This window comes from Rhodnius prolixus, unplaced genomic scaffold (genome assembly GCF_049639745.1).
Source record: "Rhodnius prolixus isolate KJV_2025 unplaced genomic scaffold, Rpr scaffold_4, whole genome shotgun sequence".
NCBI classification, from domain to species: Eukaryota; Metazoa; Arthropoda; class Insecta; order Hemiptera; family Reduviidae; genus Rhodnius; species Rhodnius prolixus.
Window position 1 is genome coordinate 51098242 of NW_027411614.1, and position 19171 is coordinate 51117412.

At 39.2% G+C, this 19171-nt stretch overlaps 1 protein-coding gene across 2 annotated transcripts in view; it reads right to left on the minus strand.

The window, feature by feature from the left end:
• LOC141455771 (protein amalgam) overlaps positions 1–19171 on the minus strand; it is a 553007-nt gene that overhangs the window by 117561 nt on the left and 416275 nt on the right. For both annotated transcript variants that reach the window (XM_074131135.1, XM_074131133.1), the window contains exon 5: positions 887–1037. In XM_074131135.1, coding sequence (XP_073987236.1) covers positions 887–1037 — 151 coding nt within the window. The remainder of the gene's footprint in view (positions 1–886; positions 1038–19171) is intronic.

The following is a 19171-nucleotide window of genomic DNA, read 5'->3' on the forward strand; positions in this document are numbered from 1 at the left end:
ATGGCTCGGAAATCTGGACCACTAGAAAGGCAGATGAAAAGAAGCTCCTGGCGTTTGAAAGAAAAATACTCAGTAAAATATATGGCCTGGTTAGGAACGGGCAGATATGGAGAAGAAGGAAGAACCAGGAGCTTTACAGTCTATATGAGGAAGTGGATGTGGTAAGGTTCATAAAATTAGGAAAGCTAAGATGGGCAGGACACGTCATTCGAATTGAAGAAGGCGAGATAGCCAGAAGAGTGCTAAAAGACGAGATCCACAGTCTAAGAAAGATTGGCCGGCCGAAGGCGAGGTGGATGGATGGGGTTCCCGCGGACGCAAGTTCATTATTTGGCGTCACAAACTGGATGGCTGCTGCACAAAACAGGGATGCCTGGCGGAGGCTTTTTGACGAGGCCCAGACTCATTAGTGGGTTGTCGCGCCATTTAAGTAAGTAGTAAGTAAATTAAAGTATATCTCAGCATAGCACTAAAACGGAAACGCGGAAAGTTAAAGTTTGATATTTTTTCGACTCAGTGCCCCGACTGCTTTAGTAATAGTACTTCACCAGTTGAGTTATACTTTACCAGCACGATTTGCTCAAAGAGCAGTTCAAGGGAGGGAGTGGTTGTAACAAGCCACTTCAGCGTAATGCCTCTTGTACAATATTACGGCGGAAGTGAAATTCCAAATTTGAAGATAATGGCTAACCGGAAGTGCCTCTTAAGTGATTTTCTCCAAAATGCTTCCATGATTTTCTTTCTAAGGTTTTCTAAACAGGTCTATGTCTGTATATTATGGCTGTCCAGTTTCCAGGGCTATTTGCAAGCAGGATGAGTCATACTTACTAATTCTTTTGTTCTGACCACTAAGTAATTATAGAAAGAGACTCTTGCGGATACTTACAGAGCACGTTCAGTTGGATTTCCCTGACTGCTGGCTGACCGACGTTGTTCGAAGCGGAACACTGGTAGATACCAGCATCGTGACGATTCGCGCGCGATATCGTTATCGTTGGACCTTCGACAGTCTTGTCGCCGGATGGTAACAGGTTATTCTGAAACAAAGAGAATAAATTTGATTTTACAATGTTGCATACAGAATAAAGATGTTAAAGACATTACTAGTGACTGACCGCAAGCCAAGTAAAAAACCTTCCAACTCTTTTGATTAGAAATGACTTAATCTATTCTTATCATTAAGACTTCTCGAGGGATAAACTGATTCATTATGATATCACGATGTGAAATTATAATTCTTTAATATTTATCTTCGAATGTCGGAAACATTTTCTGTCCTTACTAACATAAGGCATCCTGAAACCCCGTGGGTTGCACTGAAATAACAAGGAGGAGAACACTTCCAAGAGTGACCTAGACCTGATTTTCTTGGAAAAATGTTATTAATAAACGTTTTAACCACTTTCTAGCGAAGGGCCCGTAATGGAAAATATAAAGCGAGCCTTCCTGCAGAAGAATTTCCTTCAGCACCTGCGCCTGCAATCCCAGCACAACTTATTATTTATCCCTTATTAAGGAACCTCCGGGACTGCCCTCAATTAAATTTTTCAGAAGAAATAATAGTCGTAAATCTGCGAAGTGGTTTATGGTATTTTAAGTAGTTTAAGAAAACTCGTTCGAGCCAATGTTGAAAAAATGTCATAGATCTTGGCAAAAAACGTGGGTTCTGCTGCTACGGTCAGCTGCAGTCATAAAGTAGCTCCATACCGCTTCCCAAAAGACGTAGCAGGGAAAGAGAAGGTGCCATCCCAGCAGGAGAAGTTTTTGATGACCAAGTTTTCATGCACCAGAAATAATAAATAAAGATAAAGAGAATTGTGCGCCAAGATTGCAGTACAGGCTACTCCACTTCGCTCCTGCAGGATTCCTCAAATAAAGTAGGAAATATTTAGTGAGTTAGGTAACTTTAAACTTACAATAAACTAAGAGAAGGGTCATTGAACCAAGAACGAGGGTATGTCTCATGGAAAGGCCCAGCAGTGCCTTAGTAGGAATTAAAATTTGTTGCAGGATAAATTGAGAAAATAATGGAATGCACAATCATGAAACGAGAAGCGATCAATTAAGAAAGAGGAGAGATGGGTGACTGATTCTCCAATTATTACTCTAGCTGAAGAGAGATCATTGGGCTATACTCTTTGGAGAAAGAAGAATTGAAGTAACTCTTCAATATTTACTTTCTTTGGTGAAGATGAAGGAATAAAAGATAAGAGTGATAAGCGCAAAAAAAAGAAGCAATACACCAGTGAAATCGAGAGCTGGCGGAACGGAAGGGATCTGCAGGCAGAATACACGTTGTTAGAGGCAAAAGCAAATTAGAATGAAAGGGCTGGTAGGATGTCTTAATTTTTGCGCATGACTGGCGCCGAAGCAGATCATCGCCTTTGAAACCCTATATTAGAAAGAAAGGGAAATAATAAAAGAGCGAGCGAGAGAATGCGCTAACCTTTTTAGGGCCATTTCTTTATCTTTTCCACATGACACCCAGCGCAAATACCAACCACTCAAAGATCTGGGAGCAAATTGTGTCAAAGATAATTTCACTATCTCAGATTCTTTTTGCTCCAATTTATCACAATAGTTATTGTAGCCTGAGGAAAGCACTTGAAAACCCTTCTTAGATTTTAATTTCTCTTACTTCCATTTTAACAAGATGTTTTTAATATGGATCTATCGCCGTTCATTACATATGGCAAGCCCACAGTGCCAAACAAAAACTCTCCACACGATAAAACAATTCATCCAGCTTCTCTGGAAGACGGCAGTTTGGGATATCCAATCCTCGCTCCCTTCATTCCTACTCGAGATACTCTGAAGAAGAGTGCTACAGAGGTCTCTTACAGGAAAGACTGTGTCTTTTAGTTTAAATGTACATTTATTTGATTAAACAGTCGCCTTCTAGTTTGTACAACTTTTTACCAATGAATAGATTCTCCTTCAGAGCAATCCTGGAATCTACGCAAAATCACCCTTCCCCGGCCGCAATTACCTCTCCTTCTCTTTTAAAAGGGTTTCCAGCTAAACACTTCTTTAGTTCTAGAAATCTATGGAAGCCAGAAAGTGTCGAATCTGGTGAATCCAGAGCTTATAATTTGTGCTTCAAATCTCTCAGATTTTTCACTGCCAAAACACTCTGGTGTCAGCTGCATCGACCTAATGAAAGGGACATCGAAATTCCTTTCGTAATTGCTATTTGTGTATTCAATTTAATAAAAGTAAAAGCAAATTCAATTTGTCACCTCTTTACACAATGCGTTTTGTCTCAAGGTGTAGATAACCTCATTTCCTGTAATAAGTTTTCAGCCAGGTATAACTTCCTGGGTAACAACCAAGTTTGTGTTAATTTATATAATTATTTTAATTTATAATTCTGCGTTTTAATGACATAATTGAAGTTTGCCTGGAACATTAAGGAAGGTAAAGATATGTTTATTTCACATCAAGAAACACTTGGGGTTTACAATGAATTTATTATTTTCTAAGCGAAGGAAGTCTTCTTGAAAAGTCTCTTTGATCAATTTCCCTAAATAATTTTACCACGATTTCGCGTGAGTGTATTGTGATAAATAACCTTCACGTAACCTTTAACTAAATTACTTTAGGAAATACCATTTACTCACTCTTACACAGGAACTCTATTAAAAACTAATGTGTGTGTGTGTATGTGGTGGAAAGGTGTTTATGGACGGGATGCTGCGTATGAAGATGATTTAATGAGATATACTCCATCTTCGTAAGACAAAACCGGCCTTACACTGCCACCTTGAGCTGCTTCAATTATATTAACAACTTAACGTTTAGCGAATAGAACCTTTTATAATCTCTGGTTTTCATGATTGACTCCTCTATACTATTCCTTGGGCCTTGTATCCGGAGGTCGTACCAGAATTAATTAAGGAAAATTAAGAGAGGGCGCGCTTTAGCAAAACCCGTGCCCCACCCCCGTGAATATATCTCTCGTGACGTCACACACACAATACGCACTTACACACTTACACACTGTTCTTTATCATTCTGCAAACTTACCACATCATGTTCTTCAACACTTCTTTGCAGAGCAGGTTTTGTCAAGCAGATGCCAAAATAGCGTCAAGAGAAAATAGTAGTGAGAGGGGACAGGATACAATAAAAAAAGTGGATAATTTCTAATTCCAAATGTAGGTCTTTTGGTTTTTGGCTTTTGGACACATTTAAAAAATGTTTCATCCAAAACATAAACCTTCAATGAGCCATCAATAACAAAATTTGACGCAATACGTCCTTTTTCCAGGAATAGACAAAGAACAAAGTAGTGCTAATTTTGTAAGAAAAAGCGACTACTACGAGAAAAAAATATTGTAGAAGTTGGCAACAGAAAACATTCAGCTAAATCCTGTGTGTATAAAATCCATGAGAAAATATCAGACTTCTGGGCATGTGTCTGTCTTCATTAGGGTCTTGAAAGCATATTCTCTCTCTCTTGCTGGGTTTTGAAGGTATGGAGGCCAATAAGAGAATGGTGCAGAAGTGAGAGTAGGGCGCAGAAAGGATTAGTGGAGGGAGTTAGCGAGCGAACTAAAAGGATCACTTCAGTGCAGAAGCGTTACCTGGCAGCAGCACAAGCCATCACCTGACCTACTTAGCTCTTCATGTTGTAAAAGTGTGTTCACAATCTTTAAAAAGCTGCCAGAATTAGAAATATTTACTAATGTCTAAGGGCAGACTGAGAGGTGCATAGCTTTTCCCTTGAACTGCTCTTGAAGAAGAAAAACTCGATGGGGGTTTAGATGCATTTTTGGATTCCATCTGGGTGTAGTTATTAAAATTCGCACAAGTATAGAAACAACCAGTCGTTATTAAGACGTTATCAGAGCAGTTCATTGGTTTTGGACCGAAAATATCACAACAACAAAGACCATCGGCAGAAAAAAAAAGTTTTGAATTAAATCAGATGCTAGAGGGTTAGAGCAATGTCCAGGTGACAGTAAGTAACTGTTCTGCGGGCAAGTATAGGGGGAAATATTGAAGGGGCCGGACGTTAACAATGGTCTAGGCTGGAAGAAGAGATAATGGCGCTCTTTTCATTTTGAAATGTGTTTTTGAAAATGAATAATCGACCGGACTGAGCGCCCTGTCAAAAGACTTCACCGGCCCATTGTTGCCATAAACTGACAATGAATAAATTAAACGCAATTCCGCTAGATTTGGACCCGTTTTTTGTTCTTCTAATAGATCGTTTTGTTTACTTTAGCCTTGCGTAACATAACTGATTTAAGCCATTTAATTGCATCAAATATTGCAGTTTTATCATTCCATTTAAATTTAAAATACAAATCGTGTAAGTTTTCTTCCTTACTAGGCTACTTTCACTCGAACTTTCCACTAGTTTACAGACTATGAGCTTACAGGCGTTCACAGGCACAATGATTTAAATAAATACTTCATTTTTAGGCGACTTTAAAACATGTACTTCAGGCGTTACAGTTGTTAGTACACCCCTGAATCAAGAACAAGTCTTAACTTGAGATACTCGACTTCTATTGTATCACTGAAGTTGCTGCTATCAGAGGTATGCAAAACGAACGAGAAAGGAACGATGGTGTACGAGTATGTCCACCCTCTCGGCTGATGGATAGTCCTTGGGGAGCGATAATAATCTTGGCGCGGTTGTAAGGGTATTTTTTTGTTGTTGTTGTTGAGATATAACAATCTAAACACGCTGCGCACTGCAGGAATATTGATTCCGTGTGCAGCATGCAGAGCACTCGGCAAGAGATACTCTGAAAAGGTTGCCCACGGGAGTTCACGCAAATCACCAGGTGCTCATCTTAGGAATTCTTCAAGTGATTGCGACGGCAATGGCTCTTCTCCACTTGTGCGCCACTTCTTTGATTCCTTCTCCTGTTCCCTTTGCCACCACCCTTTCGCACTCCACCTTCCAAATGCTTTTAAGGAATGTAGTTATTTATTGTGACGTAGTTCAAACACTGAAATGAGTAATTCTGTCCTTTTTGTTATTTCTTCCTTTTACTTGCCATTTAAACTTTCTCTTACTAGTAAAATTTTCAGTTTAAAGAATTCTAAAGATCAGTTTTATGGCCCCGAGTTCGAACTTGTGGTTTTTAGTAAAAGATGCGTTTTTTCCAACAATAAATTTCTAAACCTTCTGAGGAAGGAGGCGAGGGTTGGCTCTCTACTAAAGAGCCGTTTTAGTAACACCTGCTTGATATTTATGTGCATGAAATGACAAGTCGCAAATTACCATCGGAAGTGCTTTCTCTGGTTTCCTGTTTCTAGGCATAGCCAAAGTTTTGAACTTGGACATGACGTATTGCTTAATGCCTAACTTTATGTTTTAAAACGTTTTATTGAGTTTCTGATTTCTGTGACGTCACGCTTTCTGCAATAGCATCACTTTACAATATGCACGGAAATGACAAGTCAACTGTCGCATAATACAATTACTAAGTTCAATGAACGTTCATTTATAAGAGAAACGAGGTAGAACTAGAATTCACACTATTTTTGAAGTCTATTGTGAGATGATGCACAGTAAATTACGTCTGCTAATCGCCTCTGTTCACAACACCTGATTGGCAGTGGGAAGTTAAGCCTAAATAATAGGCATTACTTCACCTTTGAAACATAACTTTCGTAAAAATAATTGTATTTTCCACCAAAACCAAATAAACTGTTCACTAAAGTAGATTTGTTAACTAGGATATTGATTGCGCTGACTGCCGGAGACGACAAATATATGAGTATCTTACGTACTAAACTGATACTAGGACTTGAACATCAGACAATGAAGACACAAGATAAAACGAAGCAGGACAAACTTAGCTCCGCTGTGACTTTCTTTAACGCTTCACTAATACACTGTAATTGTTGAAAAGAAATCGCATGAATAAAACAAAACCTTTTTTTTAAATTATATTTCTGAGTTATGTTAAGATACAAATTTCCTGTACAACCTAATGATTACACTACTACCTACTACAAGCGCTGAGAGAAGCAGAAAAGGTTTTGTCAGACAGAGGGTATTGTTGCCCTGACTGCGATTGTTTTATTTTGTTGTTAAGTAAAGTTGGTACCTTTAGCAGACAAGTTTTAAAACTTTGTTGTTTACTAAAAATAAAATAAAAGGTGAACTTTATAATATAAAGCGCAGGATGAACTTTATTTTTATGTACAGACTGTACAATGTTACTCTGTTCAGAACTTGTTGCTATCTCCTTGGGTGAGATGTATGTCCACCACACTCTGCATATCTGGGTGAAAGCTCCATTTCTAATTCTCAGTTCACTCACATGTTTATATCTCTTCATTAAAAACAAAGATTTAGTTTCGTTCACAAAGTTTCCCGCAAACAGTTCCGAATAACAACGGGATGTCCGACGACTCTCAAGAGCCCTTCCACATCAACCTATATTTAGATAACAGACTAAACTTAACTCTAAATATTAGTCCATGGCACCTCTTCCTAACTAGGAAATGAAGGGAGAAACCAGGACTTGGAGAGAGAGAGAGAGAGAGAGAGAGAGAGAGAGAGAGAGAGAGTGCTACTTCCCGCCGACGAGGAGGAAGGGAAAGCAACAAAAAATTGTTTTTCTCCTCCTTAAATGTACGAGTATTATCTTAATGTGTGATCACCAAAGCACGCGAGCTCCGTTAATACTGCCTCCGTTTGAGTTGTCAAATTGACAATGAAATGTGAAGAGGATGAGGTTTGTTGAGTCGAAACTTCCTTGAGGAAGTGGCAACTAATTGAAGATCCGTTTCCGTGTAGTTTCTGTGTCTGATTCACGCGAAGGCCAGCTGACATTTAATTGAGTATGGATTAAAAACAGAAGCAGAATATAGCCAAAAGCAGAAAGGTTTTTCCTTTTCCCTCTCACTACCAAGATTTACCTAGGGCAGCTTGAGAACTGAGATAGCTAGAAGAGGTCTCTCATGTTCGTTTTGATGGTGTTATAATCTCTTAAGTTGCGGTTCAAGATCTTAAGGTCTCCTGAGCGTGGAAGAGTTCATTTCACTAAAAAGACTGAGTTACTGGAGCTTTTAATGAGAAAAGGCTTCACCTAAGTAGACATTCAGGTGGATGATGCAATGAGTCTAAAGGAGCGGGTTGTCAAAGGACTTCTTTGTACATTGGGGATCAGGCCTGCTTTGTAACCTGCAATATAATGACAATGAACTATTTGGCAGATTACCTATAAATATATTATTTAGTCGGCTGTTCATTACAGCTATATGAATATCTCTGAGCACGCAGATGGAGAATAAGGGAGGGTTTAGACGCAAAGGGTGCGAGCCGAGGCCGAATGAGCAGCCGGTTCAAAGTGAAGAACATTGTCAGGCCCGTGACATTTCCCTATCGATTAAGAAAATCAATTAGTATAGCATCGATTACACTAATTTTTTACTCACTAACTGTATTATCAGGATATGTGCCGTAAGGCTCTTTACCCAGGTTACAAAGCAGGCCTGATCCCCAATGTACAAAGAAGTCCTTTGACAACCCGCTCCTTTAGACTCATTGCATCATCCACCTGAATGTCTACTTAGGTGAAGCCTTTTCTCATTAAAAGCTCCAGTAACTCAGTCTTTTTAGTGAAATGAACTCTTCCACGCTCAGGAGACCTTAAGATCTTGAACCGCAACTTAGAGATTGTAACACCATCAAAACGAACATGAGAGACCTCTTCTTGCTATCTCAGTTCTCAAGCTGCCCTAGGTAAATCTTGGTAGTGAGAGGGAAAAGGAAAAACTTTCTTTTTTACACAGTTTTCCCACCAGAGGTTTTCGCCTGGCAGCATCCCAGTTCGCAGCTTTTGCAACCAATCAAACAGGTTTCTAATGCTATTTGATTTATGTGGTGCAGGGCATTCTCATTTATCAGCAAATTATGACAAATAAATTAGACATTTTTTACGTTCCTGAAGGTCAGATAACGCTTGAGAATCACTTGGAACACTTCAAGTCTATTAATATAGTTTATTTTATGACTAATCAGTTGTGACTTGGTAACCGGATACATTTAACTATTTTCGAACCATTTAGGCTTTGTTAAATGGCGGTTGAAACCAAACATATGTAAAAAATAGCGAAGTCACATGTAAAAATAAGTAAAATTATCTTTTACCAATTTATCTGTAAATAGCTAACTATACGCACTTTTCCATTTCCCCTGATATCATTAGCAGAAAGCAAAGACTATTAAACAAGAAAAAGCATTATTTTGGACATATTTATGATAATTTTCTTTTTAAATTACATAATTCAACAAAAACCTAAGTGGGAAAAATTAGTAAAAAAGATGTACATATATTGATTTTTTTCTATTGATTTTTTTTTTTTTTTTTTTTGGCGCATTAACAGCTGAGGTCATTTGCGCCCGGAGCTTTTTCCAGTGCACTGCCGGCCTCCGGACAGTGTTCTCTCGTTACAGACAACACTGTCTATCACCGGACAGTGAGCTGTAAGAAGCTCCTAGGAAGAGAAAATCTAAGGGTCAGCTGCTGGATTCGAACCCGGGACCTCCGCGTGGGAGTCCAGTATGCTAACCTCATAGCTAATCCCTTCCCTTTTTCTATTGATAATGAGTAATGAACAATTGACCAATCACAATGAAAAATGGAAGTGTGAAATGTAGGAGGTATGGTGAGCCAATCAAAAGGTGGCAAGTGTTATTAAGCCACGCCCTTATCTTGCAGACCTTCCATTGAAAATGTGGTAGTATTTCCAGAACGTAATACTATTTTTTTAGTTTTCGTTTTTTTTTTAACTTTCCTAGCTTGTGTAAAGCAGCAGTAATACATTTGCATTTCACCTTCACTTAAATTAATAGTAAAATAAAATAATTTTGGTAATGTAATCGATTCATCAAGAATCGATGGTATTCTCCAAGGTAGTATATAACCTCAAGTTTTGATTACCCGTTGTGGGAATTATAAACGAGAAATCTAAAGTACCATTTCTATAGAATGAGTCTTTACATTATACCCGCAAACCAACATTCACACTTACAGACCACTTTAAACAAAAACAAAACGAAAAAATGATCTACGAATATTTATTGGATGCCAATTGGGACTAATAAGATGGAATTAGCAAAACTGCAAGTATAACGTATTATCAAGTGGCTGACATGTTATTTACGGCAAAACATAATTAGCAATGATGTGCTTCATTTAGTGACGCTGCAAGTCCTATACGTACTAAATTAGTTCACACATGTTTATTATACTACTACATGCGCGCGCGCTTGTGTAAACATGCAACTATAATATGCGTAGATAAATGAGTTTGCGTTTTATGAGCACCAGGCCATCCAAAGTAAAAATAGATTTGACAAAAAGAGAAAGCAAAACTGAGTGAGGGGGGCAATATAATGACTCATGCAGGTTTAGACATGCACTAAACATGCTCTGGCCGGTGCGGCAAAGCAATAGTAAGAGGCGCACTAGCGCTGTCACTACATTTCAAAACCAGTGGTCCAATCATAGCCCTCCAGCGTTACCTAACTCACGGTTCACTTATGTATTCATCCTGCCCTCGGCGACCACCACTCCTGCAAACGTGGGCAAATGATGGTTATTTCTCCATCCCAGAGGGAAATCTAGGTTTGTTTATAAAATCGTTCAACAGTAAATGAGAAATAATAATAAGTGAATTATAAAACTTATCATAATCTCATTTTTTCAGCCCCCTGACTAAATACATCAGACATTAAAAGTCCATATCCGAAATTCCACTCGATCGTTACTCTACTTTCACCAGGGCGATTTACACCTGCAAGGGATTATCTAAACTGTAAGAGAAATCATAAGAGTTTTACCTTCACTAACCTCTCGTAAGAGGAGGTATCGTAATCGTGCAGATTTTCACTTTCGCTTTTTCAACGGAAATATGTTTTCAATACGAAAAAGTGGTTTTTACAAATACGGATGTAGGCGTCGGTAAAAGATGGATTTAAGGATGTATCCAAATATGAATAAAAGTGGCTGACCTGAAAAGTGCTGCTTTATTAATTTTAGTCCACTTTCTATTTAAACAAGTTTTGTTCGGAAAAAGTGAACGTGCATAGTAATGCAGTCCATGTCCATTTTAGTAAGTTTCAGGAGAAACTAATCATCGCAGTTCCTGATCATTGAGGTACAAAACCTGACTGGAAAATGATTATTTTTATTCCATAATTAAGGAAATTGTAGTAAGAGAAATCGTGTTACGCCACATTTTTTCGAATTCAGGGAGGTGGATTTCAATTATTCATGGGAAACCGAAATTGGAAGTGTTCTCTTTTTACAGGAGGAGAAAGGGAATGGATGATTGGGAGCACAATGTGAGAAAGAGCGGCTGGTATTTATGTTTACATCTGTGTAGAATCTCATTCCTGTCAAAACTCTCTTCATCCCCACTCAAGTAAAATTCCTTTATATAACCCGCACCGCCCAGAGGAGTTCACCCCATCCAGACCAGATCTCTGTCAGGCCATTTAAAATTCTTTACTGCGAACTTTAGCGCCATCGGGGAGAGGCGCGGTAGTAGATTCCTTAAAAGGATATTTAAAGGCTTATTTGAATTCTCCATTTAAGTAACTCGAGCCTTGGTTCTCTTGATAAGGGATGGAAGCGAGAAAGCAAGAGTGGGAGGAATCTTCTTTTCCCTTAAAGAGTTTAAGTAATGGAGTGAATTTGTGTCTCAAGTGTCTGGAAGAGTACTTAGGGGGTGGAAGTACGGAAGCAGCGAAATGTAGGTGCCGCGCACTACCCAGTAATCAAGAACAGCGTCAAGTGCTGGCTCTGCCGCTCTGGGACATTGCGGTGGCGCCCAGAGCTGCCTCCACCCTCCAGACGGCTCATGGCGGCTCGCAGTGAATTAATGGGCCAACTATGAGCACCGCTAATAAATCACCACATTAACACTCTACACTCGGAGGCTTCTTTCATAAACAAAAAAAAAAAAAAGTCTTGAAAAAGAAAGAAAGAAAATACTGAAAAATAGTCAAGGACCACCCCGTGCTATACTATCTGCTTCAAGTACTTGCTGAATGTTCCCCATCTTGCAAGAAAAAAATGCTTTTTATTGTTTTCCAGGATGAAAAATAGGAATAATAAACCGAGCGATTCTTCATTGAATGCAGCCTTCTGATCTGCTAGATCTTTTTAATGCTGAAAAAGACTTTTCGGTAAGCCGCGGCCGCTGCACAGACATTCAAAAGTTGGCATAAAACAACCATGGTCTACCGGAAGCCATCAGAGATCTTTTCTTTAGTGATCTATTTCCGGTGACCGACAGGTTTCAGAGTACTCCCAAAGTTTCAGTAAGTTCTAGCCAAAAAAGAGCCCCTTACCGAAAGACACTATTTCTGTGATCTTGGCGTACAATTACTTCTACTACATGACTGCAGAGGTAGTTGATGTATGCATCGACTTGGAATTGATCAAACGCCTACCTTCTGGTGCAATCTTGACAGTTGTGGGAGTCACAATAGATAGTTTAGTAACTTCTCCAACATCCAATTGCAATCTTACTTACAGGGAGAATAATTAGAATAATGGACGGATATTTGAGAGCGGAAATCATTTATTATTTTCACTAAACCAAGTTTGTGTTACATTCGTGCAGATTTTTTATCTTGAGTTTTAACCAGCGCTTACAAATTGGTCCGCAGGAATCTTTTTTGGTATTTTGTGATGCGCGCGCGTCTTTAATTACATTGAAAAAGAAAATCTAATAAATTTGAGCTCTTTTATTTTAGCAGCTGGAGAGAGTCACAGGATGTCGCAATATCATATTATGAAAGTAAATGTTTGTGTATACTACAGCCAACCAACTTTTTAAATCAAATTCAAATTTTAAGAAAATTTAATGTACCTTATTCCTTGTTCCTACAACCCAAGGAGGGAGTATTGCGATCGGGTCGAATGTTGTTTTCCAAATTGACCCGAAAATATATTTTTTTTAAGGGTGTGGGATCTCTTGGGTACAAAAAAGTGGTTTTAACAAATTTCACAAAGTGGTCTTAATGTCAGTCAGTTTGTTCAGCATGTAGTCAGCGTCACGTTAAGATAGCACTTCCGGACCGACAATATTTGTGGACAAAATCTTACATCCACTTCCACTTCTGAAAGATTTTCTCGCGAGTGACTGCAATGTTTTTAGTCTCGGTAAAATGACTGCACTTCAGTATACAGTTTGAAACATTTCCACGCGTAAAGGGATGAATGACTACGCTGGGGCAGAGGGGATGATGGGACTTTCCCCTCTAAATTACCGTTTGAGCGTAACGTTTCACATCAACAGGTAAATATTGACGAGAAATCTTTTAAATAATAAAAAATCCAAAGTTGAAGAAAATTAGCTGACGAATAGCGCCATTTCTCTAAACAAATGTTTATGATGAAGACAACAGTAAAAAATTGAAAAAATTTCAAGAATGAACTTGACGTAAACTGGGTCACTAGAGATTCGGGCGGATGTTCTCACCTGAGTTTGTCTCTCTACTTTAAGAGATTAGAAATGAAATGAGAGATAACTGTTCGGGCCGCCGGAATGGGTGAGAGAACGAGTTCAAACTCTATGTTCGGATGATTCCACCAATCAAATTAGGATTATTCAATCGAGCTGAAGAAACTTTCAGCAGCTCCTTGACTTTAACTTAAAAATAATTTATTGACAATATTTCTGTTAATAAAGAAAGGGTAAGAAGAAAGGCAAGTTGGATTTTAATATCGACTTTTCAAGAAAGGCTAATTAGTCTGTAAGAGGATTAATTAGAAACTGATTACCCATCAGATGGCAGCATCGTCCGCCGCTATACCAATCAGATGGCAGCATCGTCCGCCGTCCAGGGCTAATAATTAAAGGGCCAATTACTGAATGAAGGCAACTCATTTTAATACCTAAAATATTTATCCACAGTTTGGAAAACAAAATTCATTACCTCCTCTTGATCGAAAGAAGAGGAGGTGTGGTGACGGTGCCAAACTGTCCGGATTCACAGGAAGTATGTGCTAAGGAACTCGACGTCAGTGTTCTTTACACTGATAACTCTAAGGAGACTTCCCTACTTAGCTGCCACATGGGAATATTACTTCGCGCTAGGTATTGCGATCGGGCAAATTTTCCATTTTTCATTTTTACCGGAAAAATCAGAAATATTTCCCCAGTCTGAGTCTAGGTGCAGGCTGCTGGAATCAATCTGCTGGAGTCCGCGCTCCACCACCCTTCCTTTGGATTTTTAATAAAACACAAACTTAGCAGTCAGTCCGAAATGAAAGAGTTGAAAGATTTTTTTTTTTTTCCATTTGGCGAACAGGAAGTAATTCCAGGATATATGCGGCCAGGGATATGAGGCCACTCCAATGAAGAAGGATGTGTTACCACAGAGAGTCCCGGACCAGTAATGAAACACGAGCTGACCGCCAAAGCACACTCGGCAGAGACTCTGCCAGTCGGATCCCCATCACACACAACACTCGCCCACCCTGGATACAGACCCATGGGTTTCACTCTGCGCTTACACTCGTTAATGGACCCGCGATCAATCTTACTCACTGCAACACCACATCTTGATTAATTAATGCCCGTCTCCTACACCATCGACCAAAGCCATCAACCTTTCTAGTCTGGGTGACTGTGTGTGTGGGTTGAAGCGTCAGCCTGCAGGAAGAGGACCATTTCTAGTGTTGAGCATTTTTACTCCCCCCCCCCCACCACCGCCACAGGCAGTGTGGAGCCAGTGAGGGGCAGGATTAGGACAGGATTAGGCAGCGCGTCATCAAGTGATTTAACAGAGAGAAACTCACCTCCTCCTCTTGCCTGGACAATTAAAACAGTCTAACTTCCGGTTTGCTGATGTTCTTGCTCAGACTGTCCGGCAGGACAGCTGTACAAGGGGTTGATCGTCAAATACTGTGCGAAAAAGCTTATCGTTGAATAACACCTAACTTTGATTATTTTATTTTTTTAAAGATTTCTTAATTATCTTTAAAATGAAAGGCGTAACCTTGTTGTTTTCATCATACGACTCCCAAGCATTATCCTGGGACCCGAATCGTAAAATAAACTTAGTGCGCTAAACTTCACCTCTCTCAAAGAAAATCCAAAATCAATTTACTGAAACATTTCCAACACTTCTCTGAAAAACTGATTCCTCGTTCCGATTAACTGGTTGCGCCGGAAGCTTCAGCAAGGAAGCCGCACTGGCATCTAATACAAACTGAAGCTGAACACTCTAAGATTTTTCTATTTTAAGCTTTTCTTCCCAGGTACAGGCGACACACAAACGCACACGTGTTCCCTTGTTGGCCTGAGAAATCACCAAATCGAAAATCCGCACATGGTTTGAGGTGTTTTCCGGAAAATTGAGTGGAAAGAGTGAACATTGCTCTGGGGAAGTCGTAAAAAAAAAAAAAAAAAAATCATAATGGAATAACAAGTAATAGCATTCAGCGAATTTTACTTTTTAAAATAATCTGTTGAGACGCACAAACTTACAAACCTCGCGCTGAAATTTCTTTTCAAGTTTACGGCATCTAAAAATTACATTCCCTGTGGAAAGTCAAGTTCAAAATGATTGGACACGGTCGCAATACTATAGGAACAAATCTTAGCGAGCAATAACTTGTTAACAGAATTACTATAAAATCAATCTATTAAACTATTCTGACAATCACTGTCCGAGCAAATCCTAATGCCCTGTAAAAGTAAACGAACCAAAGTAGATTTTAGCTCTAAAGTCCGGCAATCCCTGGACAGAATGTACTGCACCATAGCAGCTACTGTGCCAAGATAAGGGGCACTGAACTATCAGGGGGTCCTGAGCAAATCCGACACATAAATTTTATAGTAGAACTGTAATACGCGCATGTGCGTGTGTGTAGGTAGTTCGCAGGATGTGCGAATGTCTGTCTGCAAGAGGGATGGGGTATCCATTTCCTTTATCGGCTTTTCGCAATAGTTGCTTCTGTTAATTATTTAGGATTACATCCACCCAGATGATCATAGATTGCAGACAGATAATTAATTATCTTCCCACTATCCCAGTTCTTAGACCGTCCGGTGTTGTTATGGACGCAGGTTGTAAATATACCAGAAAGAAGAAAGAAATGTATAACCAATTTCAGTCATTATTTTTTATTTTTGCCAGCTTTCGACCCTAGGGGCTACGTCATCTTCAGGACTTATGCTTTAGGCCATTATAATACTTTTTACCTTGTTATATGTAAGGTAGGTGTGTCTTCTGTCCTGTTTGTTTATGTACTAACGAGCAGTTACATAATTCGTTTGGTCAACTGTATGATCGTTTTTCAAGATGGAGTCTAAGATGACTTTCAGGAAAAAAGTGGCGAGAAGAGTCTTCTAATTTATGGAGAAGACTTCGAGCTTGGATGATCTTGTGGAGCAAGGGTTTTACGCCTTTTAGATAGGCTTTCTGATCATAAGAAACGATAAAAGAATCGTTATCATGGCAACGAACAGCCGGGTCAACTGTTTAGAAAAAGGTGACAATGCTGGAATGTAGAGGGAGGCTGTGCTCTTTGGAACAGGCACAAGCAGGAAAGAACCAGCGAAAGAAAATCCAGAGTTTTCTTGGTACTCGATGGAATTATTCATTTCCATTTTTGAAGCATTACCCGGAAAATTTGTTTTAAAGTGATTCTTGAGAAGAAAGTCAAATTCAACAAGGAACTTCACTTTATTTATTACGGTAGTGGGGAGATATGAACTAATTTATTTATAACCGTTGGCGGATCACTGAAGGAGATAGTTGGGCGAAGGTGTGCACAGAGCGGAAAGATAAAAGAAAGGAAGCCGGAAGTATTAGGAAGCTGTCTGGAGAGGTTTTATTTTGCGGTTGTTTTTGGAGCAGAGTGTTGTTTGGAGTGAAGTGGGGTGATCTAACAGTTGAGAGCTCTCACGGCCCGGAGTGGTGTGTTGCCGCCTCCACTGCCGCCTCCTCACTGAGCCCTGTGCTTGTAGGTTGGATGACGTGGCTCTGCCGCCTCTCAGTTTTGCAAGTCCACTTGTCTCTTTCTAGTGATGATATACTTAGCCACGCTTGTTTTCCAAAACTCTGTTTCCCCTTTGACTCTCTCTTCTATTTCCCAACAAATATAATGTATCTACTAAAAAAGCTTTGTGGGTATGCAACTGCTTCGCTCTCTGTTTTTCTGAAAGGAAATCCGGTGTGCCATACCCGCGCGACTCCCTCGCTGTAATTATTACCATTCTACTAGGTTGGCCGATTGTATTGGCCAAATAAATACTATCTTAAGGGTCAAAGTTTATAAAAAATAAAAAACATTTCCTCGGTTTATAAAAACTGCTGTATAAATTTAAGGCAATCTGTCCCCTTGTTGTGGCAAGTAGCGTCAATGTGGCAATGTTGCCAGTCTGTAATTGCAAATAGTTCATTCAGAAAAACATTTGAATCGATACCTCAGAAGCGCACTTCCGGCGATAACTCCAGATTAAAGCGAGCAATGACTTCTGGTGCTGAAGTTGGACCCTTGCTTGAACTCTGATTGTAAGCAGACGGACGCTGAATAGGAGATGCGGTTTAGGAAGAGACATTGAATGTCCTTGGGAAGCGTGATCACATGTTGTCTCTAGTTACAAATTAGGCGCGTGTAATTATCAATGTAATAAATGCAGTAACAGGTGGGACGAGGTGACTACAGGAGCAGTGAATGGCTTGTAATAATAATGCACCCCGTCTCGCTCTAATCTCCAATTAACTCGTTACACCTGATGTTTACGAGCTCATGAAATGGAACTCACCTACCGTACGTGACGTACAAACCACTAATGAATTATTATTCCAGACACCTGCTGATCCTCCCATTTACTGTTTTCTTGCACTCAATTACAATATCTTACTGTGTGCATCCCAGTAATTTTAGAGAGCACCCGTTATACAATCTCTTACTAACCGATAAGTGGAAGTTTTGCAATTAGGGACATTCAGGTGATAAGACAGACCGTTACACCAAAATTGTGAGGGAAAGCTTAACCCCAACTTATTCCAGAAATGAATAATTTTTATAAAATGGTGTTTGTTTGTGAGTTTAAGAACAAAATAGCTCTAAAACTAAAATATCTCGGGAAGGTGAAACTCCGCATTTTGATTGGTTGGGACCCACACTAGGAGGTAAAACTAGTATAACTTTTCCTACATATAACTCAATGGTGTTCCACGCGGTTAGAGGCGAGACCTGCAAAGCTAATATGTATTGTGGTACTGGGTTCGATTCCCGGTAAAGTATTGTATATTTGCTACTCGCCTCCGTTTATGATACCTACGTTATGACGTAAAGCCCGTCCAACTACCAATTACTTTACTTTTCTTTTTACTTTTTAAATGAGAGTGGAACATGTTTTGAAATTCGGGCAATGTATGAGTTTAGTTTCGAAAAATTGTAAGAATTGGTAAAGTGAGGCTTTACCACCATTTCACATACCCAGAAGCTCTTTGGCTTTGGGCTTATGATCCAAACCCAAAGTCGCAATACTTCCTCTTCATTTGAGACGAAAAGGAAGTTACAACTGTCTTTGTTGACAACGGAAATCTCTAAACCTAGCGCAAGGAAGTTAGAATGTAATAGTTTAGTTCTTCCGCATGAACCCAATATAAATACAGTGTCTATTTTATAATCTACCACTTTAAATAAATGTATTGGCAAATACAGAAAAAAGCAATACTATGTGGCTAAATGTATGTTATGAAGTGGACAAAACAGAATTATTGTACATAAGTAGGTATTCGAGTATATTCATGTACATAAAGTATACATGATTAGCATGTACATATTTAGTGTGCACATGCGTGCAAACCAACCGTTTGTATTTAGTGCTCTCTTACATGTTCGATAGCAACATGATAACGTTATGGAGAGCTAGCATGCAGCTTTCTTTTTATGTATTTTACTGTTATTTTTATTAAAGAGGGGGAAATTTAAGCCGGTGAAGACTAAATGTTCAAAAAAAAAAAACCCAAAGCCAAACTTATAAAAACATACGTCATCATGCATACATTTAAGGAATAGAAGCGCAGTTGAGATTTAAACGGAATTCATTGGCAAAGAACAGATTCATCTTGAAATTCGGGCTTGCAAGCACAAGTTCAGCTTTCTTATAAAATGGAGCGTTTAGGAAACAATGAATATAATAGTGAACGCTTAAC